This window comes from Crassostrea angulata, chromosome 5, assembly GCF_025612915.1.
Source record: "Crassostrea angulata isolate pt1a10 chromosome 5, ASM2561291v2, whole genome shotgun sequence".
In the NCBI taxonomy this organism is placed as follows: domain Eukaryota; kingdom Metazoa; phylum Mollusca; class Bivalvia; order Ostreida; family Ostreidae; genus Magallana; species Magallana angulata.
This window is the reverse complement of record NC_069115.1, coordinates 48,363,911-48,378,462: the sequence shown is the minus strand read 5'-3', so window position 1 is coordinate 48,378,462 and position 14,552 is coordinate 48,363,911. Positions and strand designations below refer to the sequence as shown.

At 30.3% G+C, this 14,552-nt stretch overlaps 1 protein-coding gene across 1 annotated transcript in view; it reads right to left on the bottom strand.

Annotated features, from left to right (window-relative positions):
- LOC128184286 (uncharacterized) overlaps positions 1-11,480 on the bottom strand; it is a 28,237-nt gene extending 16,757 nt beyond the window's left edge. Inside the window, exons 1-14 of the mRNA XM_052853717.1 lie at positions 11,460-11,480; positions 8,805-8,831; positions 8,499-8,525; positions 8,224-8,256; positions 8,003-8,029; positions 7,684-7,710; positions 7,566-7,595; positions 7,265-7,291; positions 5,118-5,156; positions 4,964-4,990; positions 1,609-1,714; positions 1,360-1,436; positions 433-634; positions 167-280 (exon numbers count right to left, since the gene is read on the bottom strand). Coding sequence (XP_052709677.1) covers positions 167-280; positions 433-634; positions 1,360-1,436; positions 1,609-1,714; positions 4,964-4,990; positions 5,118-5,156; positions 7,265-7,291; positions 7,566-7,595; positions 7,684-7,710; positions 8,003-8,029; positions 8,224-8,232 — 685 coding nt within the window. The 5' untranslated portion in view covers positions 8,233-8,256; positions 8,499-8,525; positions 8,805-8,831; positions 11,460-11,480. The remainder of the gene's footprint in view (positions 1-166; positions 281-432; positions 635-1,359; positions 1,437-1,608; positions 1,715-4,963; positions 4,991-5,117; positions 5,157-7,264; positions 7,292-7,565; positions 7,596-7,683; positions 7,711-8,002; positions 8,030-8,223; positions 8,257-8,498; positions 8,526-8,804; positions 8,832-11,459) is intronic.
- Between the last annotated feature and the right edge of the window lie 3,072 nt (positions 11,481-14,552).

Genomic DNA, 14,552 nt, shown 5'->3' with positions numbered 1-14,552 from the left:
TTCATTTATAACATGTGATCAAGAATATATATTCCACAAAATTAAGGTATTAATGAAAAAGATGATGCTTAATGGAACATAACAACTAAATCTGTACATACACAATATAGATATGTATCTTCCTCTCTCTATAATGAAATATTAGTACAACAATGACCTTACTTACAAAAGAAAATGTCCGAGGAACGATAAAATATTTGTAAAGGGTTGGAAGGTTTGCACAGTGTATAAATGTCTTTTTGGATTCTTTCACCGATGGGGTCATACTCCGGGCAATAATCTTTAATTACAAAATATAGAAGAACAAATTTACAATGCGTAATTCGTCATGCATTCACACAATGTAGTTAAAAAACTCCACACATTAAAAACAAATGTATCATAGGTATACTTAAGTGTTGCCGTTGTGTGAATGGTCAAATGAAATCTCACCAAAGAGCAATTTGGGTTTTGCACAAAATTCCACAAGACTTGTTTTGTGAGAATCACGCATGCAGTGATATGAGCAGCCGTCATCTTGTAAGCTGTTTGTACAAACTTCAGCACATCTGTCTCTTGCTCTTTGTATGTAGTCACTGACACTGGGACAATGTGATACGGTCCTTAGCGTGTGCTGATATATACCATTGATTGTCTATAAAATCAGAATAATCACACTGTTTAAATGACTATGCAATGAATACAATTTTAACACAGCTATTAGGTTTTATTAAGTCAATCATTAAAATGTCAGATAATCAAATTCTGATAAAATGACATACTAGCTAAGATTATATCCGGTGAATTTTTTAACATTGTTTTTAATACCAAATAAATATATATCTTTAAAACTGAAAACCATTCAAAAATAGACACTGCCTACAGTATTTCTATTTCATTACTGCTATCCCTACAAAACATATATTAGACGCAAATTATCAACTTTTACGCACTTTTCCAAGCCTGGAAAAACACTAAAATAAAAAAGACGTATTGAACGTATTGAACGACGTCAAAATTTCATTTAATATTCTGTGATTTTCAGTTAATTTTCTATTAGCTAAAAACATGAATTCATTTTTAAAAAATATAAAGGTTAAAAAAATGTGTTTATTCTTACAACGACAAGTTTTTGGGACAATTTGAAAAAAAACCCTCAATACAAAACATTCCGAGACTTTTATTAATCTATTTAAAATAGAAACTGTACAATTTTATTGATATAAAACGAAAGTAAACAAAGTTGCTGCTTTTAAACTCAAATCGTAATTTTTTACAACGTTTTATTAAAAAGAACCCTTGATATATGGTATTGCAGCTGAGCATCTTGATGGATTAAGTTTATAAATTAACCCCTTTGTCATGGTTTTGCACATGTACCTGCTGTTTCTGCTGACTATCCTCAAGATCATTTCCTCCAGCGCAAGGCAGAAACTGAGAACACAGGACAAAAGTACCTGGAATAATGGAATTAATCAAACTCACGTGTACATTTTAATAGTATTAAAATACTTCCGTGTCTGAAAGGTACAAAATGGAGCTTTTTAAAGTTTGTTTGTAGTTAAATGGTACATGAGATTTATCAATTCAAATTATCAAAATCAAAGTAGAGTTGAATCATAAGCGCACCTTTTTTAAATTTTGAGCTGTAATCAGGAAAATTAACATCCGTCTGTTCAGCATTTGCCGAAATCTTATTTGCATCACGTTCCTTTCTTCTTTCATCAGACATTTTCTGAAATTCATTTAAACGAAAGGATAACTACATATTGCATGTGCCCTGTAAAATTGGTAATGTGATATATTAGCATCATTAATAATCGTCCATTACTGTAGAAGATGTAAACACCAGTCGTTTTTAACTTTAATATGTTTACGAGCAATATTTCGTGAACATTAAGCCACTGTGCTTTTTTTACCGTGCGTATACCATCTTGCTATTCGTAACACAGTATCTTTAATATTGGTTAAAAGAGCAAGCATAAGTATAATGTAACTATGAGTTAATACATTGTGTTTTGAAATTAAATAACTAATTATAACGGAAGAGTCGTTTCATCTTTATCTTACCCCTCTGAGGCTCTATCGACAGGGACAGTTTCGGATAAAGTACCCGTCAATATTTTTGTAAAATTGAGAGTTGCTGTACTTAAAGCTTATACTATTCTGAGAAAAAGTACACCACATTTTGCCAATTCCATTGAGGTTTAAAAAAAATATGGCCATTTAGGTGAACCCACCATTTCCACTTTTATTGTTTAACATAGATTCATAGGGCTCTCCATAAATAAAGCATCTTTACCTAAACTTTTAGAGGTCAACTGTTGTTCAACCTCCTAAAATAAGAAACCTTATTCTATATTACATACATCTACAGTGTACTTGATATTATCATGATAAAAGCATCACATCACTTAGAAATACCTTTACATGTATACCCTCCCCCTTTCTTTTGATTTTCACAAGAAGCATTAGTTTGAACACTTTAACCTAATATTATGAAACTTGTGGCAATTTCCTCGAGTCATTTCTTACACATACTTGAAAACAGCCATCACTGATATTAAAATTGATCTTTTTGGTAAATGGATGATTAGTAGCATTTTTATTCACAAGAAGACATGTTGCCCGACATGTGATTTCTTGTTTTTATGAAAAAGTAAGCCATATTTAGTGGATATCTTATATATCCGGTTTCTAGTCTCCTTTAAACTTTGCTAAATTAGTAAACATACAAGTGTGATGTGTGCGTTTAATTAAAATGAAATTCAAACACACCCGGGTACCTTGGGATGGATGAGAACTCTATGAAAAATGTTCGAATTTTAGATGTTTTTCTACATTTTTATGCATATACGAGGGTCAATCAAAAAATACGAAGACAATGTGGCTGTCTATCATATATTTTTCATGAAAGTCATATTTAACAGATTAATCTGTGCACCAACACTTATGTTATTGATATGCGAAGTTTTAGTCCATTTGATGAAACGGTATTTTTGTTACCGCTTTTTAAAAACAATATGTTTTGTCACCACGGCGCACGGTAACGTTCAAAACATGACGTCAAGATTAAACACGCACAGTTTATAGATAAACCCCATCTTTATATCACGCTTAGTCTCTTGTGCCTCTCTCCTTACAATTTAAAATTGCACTGAACCACTTAACATCTTATTTGCACACATTTGTTCGAGAATCATAAGTTAGTTCTTCAAAGTTTTCATTTTCTAACCGTCTATCTCTTGGTTTACTGTAACGATAACCCTGAACGTCGGTTGACGTTACTTATTTTTTTACCAAATATTTACAGATATTCTACTCTCTTTCGGACTGTTTTATATTCAAAATATAATTACCACCACTCCCACAATATATTTTACAGTTAAACACAAACTTGCAAATAATTGTTGACTTATTTTTTGCACTATTGAGCATTTTCACAGCTTGTGTCGGCTTTTTCCTGGGTTAAATCCATTTTGTTTGTACCTCTCGTTGCGCCGTGACGTCCGGCGACGTCGATGTTTTTAGTCAATTCAAAAGAGGACTATCTGTCTTTAGTTAATAATATCTGTTCGACAAAACAATATATCCCGTCTTTATTTGGAACATATAATACCAAGACAAAACTTAATTTGAGGTTTCAATATTATTTGCTTTTAAGCCCAATTTATAGAGATATTACTTTCAACATTATATGGTTTATTGTTGACATAACACAAATTTTGATCGTGCGCCGTGACCTCATTTTTGCAGGATTAGATTCTAAATAATTCTTAGAAATGAAAGAATTTATTAAATTTTTTTTTGCAAATTGTTTGAAACTGTTGTTAAATTATGTCTACCAAATTTAGTAATGATATGACGTTAAGTAACATAGCTGTGACAAAAGTCTTCGTATTTTTTGATTGACCCTCGTATATACAATAAAAGGTAAAAAACGTTTTCCCCATATGTTTGGGGATTTCTTTTCTTTCCAATTTATAAAAAAACTATTGCAGAAAGTCACCAAAAGAACAGGCTGGGCAGCTTTGAATGCAACGCGTTTCTATGTGCTCCCTACAAAGTTTGAGTAAGATGCTTTTCATAGATGATATTGAGACGAAATAGGTCAAAAAAGAGACAGACTTAATGACTTCAAATTTTTTTCCAACTCCTTCCATGGTTTATAAAATTCAGGGTTGATATATCAAGTTCCAAAAAACGAAGGTGGTGAATTAAAATTGAGTCTTCATGCTAAACCAAATAACTTTTATCACTGTCTCAAGCCGTCTATATAGTGGCCATTCCTCGCATACTTTTAGAGGAATCCTAAATGATTAACATCCCAAATAAGACGAGTCGGTACTTCTGATAAAATCTTTAAAAAACAAATCAAGATATGGATCATGAAGTTTAATCAAGGCTAACAATTCAATCGACAATTGCTAAAACTGTTACAAAAGAAAAGGAAACCCCTTTGCAGTACAAAGAAAAAGAAACAAAAGCAGGTTTCACTTTATACAACATATCACTTTGTGCTTGAGAACCTTATATGGACATGGCAACGATTTTGGTCAAATTTTATTTTTTCTCTTTTTATTGTTTACAATGCTTTAGAAATGCATTACTACTTTTTTTTTAGGAAAGTTTGAGTATCAGTCACATAGTTTTAAGAAAGAGAGTTCACAATTCATTGTCATGTAAACAGGGCTCGTGCCACGTTTTTATTTACATTGGTTTAATAAACCGGTAAAAGTTCTTTTTCATGCTGATTTCTCTCTCTTCTAATTCGTTTTAAGCATAAAAAACATACCTAGCGTTTATCACATTACTTTAGGGTCTAAAACTAACACTTTAAAGTGAAAAATATAATTTGAACATTTTTAGATAGATAGATAGATAGATAATTATATTTAAAAAAAAATTAAACGATATTTATTGTATTTTCATATTCTCCTGATCGTTCTTTGATTAAAGCAAAAAACAATTGAACAATACTTACTCTCCAAGGTGCGTACAATTCTTCACCCTGTGCAATATAATATCATCATTAAGATAGATAGATAGATAGATAGATAGATAGATAGATAGATAGATAGATAGATAAATAAATAGATAGATATTATATAGACTATATCCCCAAAAAAGATACTTACATGTACACTGATTTCATCTTCTGTCCACCGTTCTTCCATCTGTGCAAAATATATTTGAACATTTAGGTAGATGATAAGATAGACAGATATATATTGTAGATAGAAAATGTTTTTAAATGTGAGAAAATATTCTTAAATAATAGGATAGATTCATAGTTATACGTAGATAAATAGATGTATTGCATTTGAAAAACATTAAACAATACTTATTCTTTTCATCTGTTCTGTTTTAATTTTGTCACACTGTGCAAAACGTAATATATATATATATATATATATATATATATATATATATATATATATATATATATATATATGAAATAAAATGAAATGACATGTCCTGCATTTAGTTTTTATCAATTTTTTAAAGATAAAAATAATTTATCTACCACTCCGATTTCTTAGAGGATTATCTCGAAAGTGAACACCTTTTACTATGGAACCCAAATGGAATTTGTTGAAAAGCGCAAAACGTTATGTTTTTCCCATATGTTTGTATTTCTTCCTAGGGATTTCTTTTCTTTCTAATTTATTAAAAAACTATTCCAGAAAGTCACCAAAAGAACAGACTGGGCAGCTTTGAATGCAACGTGTTTCTATGTGCTCCCTACAAAGTTTGAGCAGGATGCTTTTCATAGATGATATTGAGACGAAACAGACCAAAAAGAGAGACAGGCTTAATAACTTCAAAAACTTTTCCTACTCCTTCCATAATTTATAAAATTCAGGGTTGATATATTAAGTTCCATAAGACGAGGGTTGTGTATTAAAATTGAGTCTCCATACTAAACCAAATAACTTTTATCACTGTCTCAAGCCGTCTATATAGTGGCCATTCCTCTCATACATTTAAAGGAATCTTAAATTATTAACATTGCAAGTAAGACGAGTCTGTACTTCTGATAAAATCTTTGAGAAACAAAGCAAGATATTGATCATGAAGTTTCATTTATCTAATCAAGGCTTAAAATTCAATCGGCAACTGGTACAAAAGAAAACCCCTTTGCAATACAAAGAAAAAGAAACAAAAGCAGGTTTCACTTGATACAACATATAACTATATGCTTAAGGACCTTATATGGACATGGCCATGATTTTGGTCAAATTTAATTTTTTCTCTTTTTATTGTTTACAATGCTTTAGAATAGCAATTCTACTTATTTAGGAAAATAGTTTTAAGAAAGATAGAGAGTTCACAATTCATTTTCATGTAGACATGGCTCTTGCCATGTTTTGGTTTCAGGCTGATTTCTCTCTCTTCTAATTCGTTTTAAGCATAAAAAACATATTTCGCGTTTATCACATTAACTTAGGGTCTAAAACTCAAACTTTAAAATAAAATTATTGTAAATAAAAGCATTGTTTACATCACAGAGAATTGTGGGCTCTGTATCTTGCTTATAACAGAACAAATGACACGCTTAATTTGACTACTAGAAATGACCTTTCTGACGCTGATAAACATTAAAAATGGAAATGTACTTTTAACCAAAATCGTGACCATGCCCTTTCAACAGCATCCAAAGAAATAATCTTCCCATTCCTTACACTCACGAAAGAGTGGCTGACTTTAAAAAAAAACCATAAATGTATGCGTTTAAAAATTAGACAATACATTGAAAATCTATTTCATAATTTTAATTTGTTTAAAAATATTCTTGAATTATAAAATAGATTTATAGATAAATGTAGATAAATAGAAAGATTGCATTTGAAAATCGTTGAACACTACTTATTAGTTTCATCCGTGCTGCTTTCTGCATTTTTTCATGCTTTGCAAAATATGAACAATAAGATAGATAGATAGATAGATAGATAGATAGATAGATAGATAGATAGATAGATAGATAGATAAATAGATAGATAGATAGATTGATAGATGGATAGATAAAAAGATAAAAAATATATATTATATTTGAAAAAAATAAAACGATATTTATTTTATTTTTATATTCTCCTTATCGTTCTTTGATTTAAGCAAAATAGATTTGAACAATTAGATAGATGACTAGATAGATAGATAGAAAGATAGGTAGATAGAACATGTTTTTTAAATTTCTAAATATATACTATTAAATTATAAGGTTAGATAGATAAATAAATGTAAATAGAGACTGCATTTGAAAATTTTTTTGAACAATACTTACTGTCAACGATGCGAACAATTCTTCACACTGAGCAAAATATAATATCAACATTAAGATAGATAAATAGATAGATAGATAGATAGATAGATAGATAGATTTTTAAATGTGTAAAAATATTCTTGAATAATAGAATAGATTGATAGATACACGTAGATAAATAGATAGATTGCATTTGAAAAACATGAAACAAAACAAGATAGATAGATAGATAGATAGATAGATAGATAGATAGATAGATAGATAGAAAGATAGATAGATAGGTAAAAAGATTATATTTGAAAAAAAGTTGAACGAAACTTACATTTTCATAATCTTCCCACATTACTATGGGCTGTGCAAAATATAATTTGAACATTTATAGATAGTTATATAAATATATGATAGACAGATAGATAGATAAAATTTTGAACAATACTTACTGTCAACGATGCGTACAATTCTTCACGCTGTGCAAAATATAATATCAACATTAAGATAGTTATATAGATAGATAGAAAGAGAGATAGATAGATAGATAGATAGATTTTTAAATGTGTAAAAATATTCTTGAATAATAGAATAGATTGATAGATACACGTAGATAAATAGATAGATTGCATTTGAAAAACATTAAACAAAACAAGATAGATAGATAGATAGATAGATAGATAGATAGATAGATAGATAGATAGATAGATAGATAGATAGGTAAAAAGATTATATTTGAAAAAGATAGATAAAATTTTGAACAATACTTACCGTCAACGATGCGTACAATTCTTCACGCTGTGCAAAATATAATATCAACATTAAGATAGTTATAAAGATAGATAGAAAGAGAGATAGATAGATAGATAGATAGATAGATAGATAGATAGATTTTTAAATGTGTAAAAATATTCTTGAATAATAGAATAGATATATAGATACACGTAGATAAATAAATAGATTGCATTTGAAAAACATTAAACAATACTTACTTTTTTCATCCGTGCTGTTTTGATTACGTCAAACTGTGCAAAATGTTATATATATATATATATATATATATATATATATATATATATATATATATATATATATGATGTAGTTTTTTTTAAACTAATACGACAAATGGACTACATCATTGCCGTATTAGTTAAACCAACAAAGCAGCACATAGACAATAGATCAAAGGTTAGATAAGGTTAGATAGATAAATACGTGTAAATAATCAGAGAGACTGCATTTGAAAAAAAAATTGAACAATACTTACTCTATATGATGCGAACAATTCTTCACACTGAGCAAAACATAATATCAACATTAAGATAGTTATATAAATAGATGGAAAGAGAGATAGATAGATTAATAGATAGATAGATATTATACAAACTATATCCGAAAAAAAGTTGAACGATTCTTACTCTTATTTTAGACTAATAGACAGATAGATAGATAAATAGAAAAAATTAAACGATATTTATTATATTTTTATATTCTCCTTATCGTTCTTAGATTTAAGCAAAATAGATTTGAACATTAAGAAAGATGACTATAAAAATTTTTGAACAATACTTACTGTCAACGATGCGTACAATTCTTCATGCTGTGCAAAATATAATATCAACATTAAGATAGTTATATAGATAGATAGAAAGAGAGATAGATAGATAGATAGATAGATTTTTAAATGTGTAAAAATAATCTTGAATAATAGAATAGATTGATAGATACACGTAGATAAATAGATAGATTGCATTTGAAAAACATTAAACAATACTTTCTCTTTTCATCTGTGCTGTTTTGATTACGTCAATATATATATATATCCGTCAGCGGTATTAAATTCTGCATATACGCGAGAAAATGCTGAACATCTCAACAAAATATATTGCATTATATATCCATTACGCAAAAGATCATACGAACGAATTACCAATAGAATGAATTCTATTTTTAGTATATGTACTTTGTTAATACAACAGATTTTGCTTATTTTGCGCAGGTAAACAGTCAACTGTCTGATTTACCGAAGTCTATGTTTGTTTTGATACGTAAAATTACAAAATACAGGCAATAGTTCCCAAGGTTAAAAAGAATAAATAATATAAAAATGATCCAAAACGTCAAATGTGAAAACTGTCAACGCATTGAAATATTTAACTTCAATTTATTTCACAAAATGGAGAGCCAGCCTTAATTACCTGCACCATGAATAAGAAATTAACGAAACAAAGGCAGTAACATGCATCATTAACATCCACATATATATAGAAGTAACATCGTAGAGAAAAGATTTTTCAGACATGTTATGGCCATTAAAAACTAGTGACAACTGTGGAAGAAAACATACTTGGACGTTGATGTAGTTTTTTTTAAACTAATACGACAAATGGACTACATCATTGCCGTATTAGTTAAACCAACAAAGCAGCACATAGACAATAGATCAAAATCCCTAAGAAGAACTACATGTGTATGAAAAAAGACGCCCAACTTTAAAATACTAAAAACAAAGAATTTAAAAGCAGTCACCATTTTGAAACGTATTGTGTTGTAAAACATATACAAGAAACATCCATAAACAGTAAATGTATACAGAAACAATCTACGCTTTATCTGGAACTTACATGTAGATAACAGTTAACAGATAAAGATGATGGAATGTGCAACCATATTTTAATAAATAAAGCTACCTATTGAAATGCATCTGTTTACGTTGTTACTGTAATTTTAACGAAATAACCTTCAAGCTTTGATAAAAGAAGCTGGACTAAAATAATCGTATTCAAAAGTAAGATCTCTTGAAATGCATTCTAACTAAAGACCTAGCTAAAGATAATTATTGATTATTTGATCTCTTAAAAAAGGGTTTTCCAATCCAGCGGATATCAGAGAAAAGCTGGATTATACGATCTGGTTCATTTAACTTCAGACCATCTGTAGAAATAGACAATCGTTCTATTTGACTTAATATTATTTAAATTGATTCTTACATTAGATTTTCCCATTTTTTAGAAACAAAAAAAAACCCAGATAACCTTTGAGAAAGAATTATTACGAAGGTGTTCTCGTACTCGAGTCAACAATTTACACAACAGTGGCAAGAGGAAAATAAAATAATCAACGGTATTTTAAAAGATTATAAATATATCTCGCTGTTATGTTATGTTACTTCTCTGTAGTGTACGTACCGAGATACTTTTTCACAAACTTATTCATGTGTTTACAAATGAACCCGAGGACGCTTTTTCCGACACAAGGTCTTATAGCAGAAGATAAAGGTGGCAATTTACTCACATTTATGTTTCATTATGGTAAAATTTAATTTTTACTCAAAATAGCGGATACCACCTTTTGTTAAGTGTTATACATGTATGTACTTGGTCCTTGTATTAAGATATCTCAGAACATTTAAGAATAGTTTGATCATGACCCTAAGACAATATCATTACAATACTGACAGAAAAATTGTCCTTGGTTACGTACACAACTAAACTAAACGGCTCTATTCTAATTAAACAAGGCAGTTGAGCAGATTTGCGTTCTCTAATAGCAAGAACAAAAGCATTGCGTCCGACAAAAACATATCAAGATCAAACATCTTATCTTATCTCAATTCAATAGACAAAACACATCCTATTTTTGTTATAAATCTCCACCTGAACAATCACTCAGTTTTGAGTAGTGTGATCTTTTATGGGTGCAATAGAAAAAGCCGTAAGATGTTAGATATGAACATTCAATGCTAAGTATGATATTATGGTATTGCAATAGGATTAAAATGAAGATAGATAGATAGATAGATAGATAGATAGATAGATAGATAGATAGATAGATAGATAGGTAAAAAGATTATATTTGAAAAAAAGTTGAACGAAACTTACAAAATTTTCATAATCTTCCCACATTACCATGGGCTGTGCAAAATATAATTTGAACATTTATAGATAGTTAGATAAATATATGATAAACAGATAGATAGATAAATTGAAAAAAAATTAAACGATATTTATTATATTTTTATATTCTCCTTATCATTCTTTGATTTAAGCAAAATAGATTTGAACATTTAGATAGATGACTAGATAGATAGATACAAAGATAGATAGATAGAACATGTTTGAAATATTTTAAATATATACTATTAAATTATAAGGTTAGATAGATAAATACATGTAGATAATCAGATAGACTGCATTTGAAAATTGAAAAAAGTTTGAACAATACTTACTCTCAACCGTGCGTACAATTCTTCACGCTGTGCAAAATATAATATCAACATTAAGATAGTTATATAGATAGATAGAAAGAGAGATAAATAGAGAATTAGATAGATAGATAGATAGATAGATAGATAGATAGATAGATAGATAGATAGATAGATAGATAGATATTACATAGACTATATCCTAACAAGAGGCCCAGGGGCCACATCGCTCACCTGATCAACCATTGCCTTAATTCTGATCAAATTAGCATTACAGTATCAAAATATCTTGACAACTGAGTACAGTAGATCTTGCTAAAAAAAAATTGAAAATCTCCCAATTTTTATCCACCTCTTATTTTTTGGTAAATACCAAGCCCCTTTTGTTGTTGTACCTCTAAGATTTTTCTCTATTCCTATATACCCCCCCCCCCCCCCCATTTCGTGGCCCAACTATTCTCTAGGAAATCATGGTTTCATCAAACTTAAATCTACCTTTAATCTCATAACCTGTGCTTTCACACTAAGTACTGAGTTTTGGACCAAAAACTTTCCCAGAATATTTTTAAAGATTTTCTCTATATATTCCTATGTAAAAATTCAAACCGCCATCACGGTCGCGCCCTACCACTAGGGACTGTGATTTTGCAAACTTGAATTTACACTACCCGAGGATGCCTCTACACAAGTTAAAGCTTTTCTGGCCAAAAAATCTTTAAAAAGAAGATTTTGAAAGATTTTCTCTATATATTTCTAAGTAAAATTTCATCCCCCATTGTGGCCTCACCCCACCCCTGGACTATTATTTAAACAAACTTGAATCTATATGATCTGGGGATGCCTCCACTCAAATTTGGGCTTTCCTGGCCTAATACTTTTGAGAAGAAGACTTTTCAAGATTTTCTCTATATATAAAAATGTATCCTCCATTGTGGCCCCGCCCTACCCCCAGGGACCATGATTTGAACAAACTTGAATCTACATTATCTGAGGATGGTTACACGCCAATTTGAGATTTCTTGGCCAAATAGTTACTAAAAGAAATTTTTTAAAAGATTTTCTCTATTACTCTTATGTAAAAATTGATCCCCAATTGTGGCCCCACCCTACCCCCGGGGACTATGATGTTAAGAAACGTGAATCTACACTACCTGAGGATGCTTCCATTTTAATTTGAGCTTATCTGGCCTAATAAATTTTGAGAATAAGATTTTTAAAGATTTTCTCTGTATATATTCCTATGTAAAACTTGATCCCCCAATTGTGGCCCCACCCTACCCCCGGGGACCATGATTTGAACAATTTTGAATCTACACTTCCTGAGGATGCTTCCATCTTAATTTGAGCTTATCTTGCCTAATAGTTTTTTAGAAGAAGATTTTTAAAGAATTTCTCTATATATTCCTATTTAAAACACGATCCCCCTATTGTGGCCCCACCCTACCCCCGGGGACCATGATTTAAACAAATTTGAATCTACACTACCTGAGGATGCTTCCACTCAAAGTTGAGCTTTCCTGGCCTAATAGTTTTTGAGAAGAAGATTTTTAAAGATTTTTTCTATATATTACTATGTAAAACTTGATCCCCCAATTGTGGCCCCATCCTACCCCTGGGGACCATGATTTGAACAAACTTAAATCTTTACTTCCTGAGCATGCTTTCAATTTAATTTGAGCTTTTCTGGCCAAATAGTTTTAGAAAAGAGGATTTTTAAAGATTTTCTCTATATATTCCTATTTAAAACACGATCCCCCTATTGTGGCCCCACCCTACCCCCGGGGACCATGATTTAGTCAAATTTGAATCTACACTACCTGAGGATGCTTCCATTTTAATTTGAGCTTATCTGGCCTAATAGATTTTGAAAATAAGATTTTTAAAGATTTTCTCTATATATTACGATGTAAAACTTGATCCCCCAATTGTGGCCCCATCCTACCCCGGGGACCATGATTTGAACAAACTTAAATCTTCACATCCTGAGCATGCTTCTAATTTAATTTGAGCTTTTCTGGCCTAACAGTTTTTGAGAAGAAAATTTTTAAAGATTTTCTCTATATATTACTATGTAAAACTTGATCCCCCAATTGTGGCCCCATCCTACCCCTGGGGACCATGATTTGAACAAACTTAAATCTACACTTCCTGAGGATGCTTCCATCTTAATTTGAGCTTATCTGGCCTAATAGTTTTTTAGAAGAAGATTTTTAAAGATTTTCTCTATATATTACTATGTAAAACTTGATCCCCCAATTGTGGCCCCACCCTACCTCCTGGAACCATGATTTGAACAAACTTGAATCTACACTATCTGAGGATGCTCCCATTTTAATTTGAGCTTTTCTGGCCTCATAGTCTTTGAGAAGAAGATTTTTAAAGATTTTCTCTATATATTCCTATGTAAAACTTGATCCCCAACTTGTGGCCCCTCCCTACCCCCGGGGACCATGATTTGAACAAACGTGAATCTACACTACCTGAGGATGCCTCCACACAAGTTTAAGCTTTTCCGTCTGAATAGTTTTTGAGAAGAAGATTTTTGAAAAATACCAACAAATTTTTAATAATTCTCAATTATCTCCCCTTTAAAAAGGGCGTGGCACTTCATTTGAACAAACTTGAATCCCCTTCACCTAGTGGTGCTTTGTGCCAAATTTAGTTGAAATCTGTCCAGTGGTTCTTGAGAAGAAGATGAAAATATGAAAAGTTAACAACGACAACGACGACAACGACAACGACGACAACGACAGACAACGGACAAATTGTGATCAGAAAAGCTCACTTGAGCCTTTGGCTCAGGTGAGCTAAAAAGTTGAATGATACTTACTATACTTTTATATTCTGTACTATATTCTTCCATCTGTGCAAAATATATTTAAAAATTTAGGTAGATGATAAGAGAGATAGATATATATAGAAGATAGAAAATGTTAAATGTGTTAAAATATTCTTAAATAATAGAATAGATTGATAGATACACGTAGATAGATAGATAGATAGATTGCATTTTAAAAAACATTAAACAATACTTACTCTTTTTATATATATATATATATATATATATATATATATATATATATATATATATATATATATATATATATATATACGTCA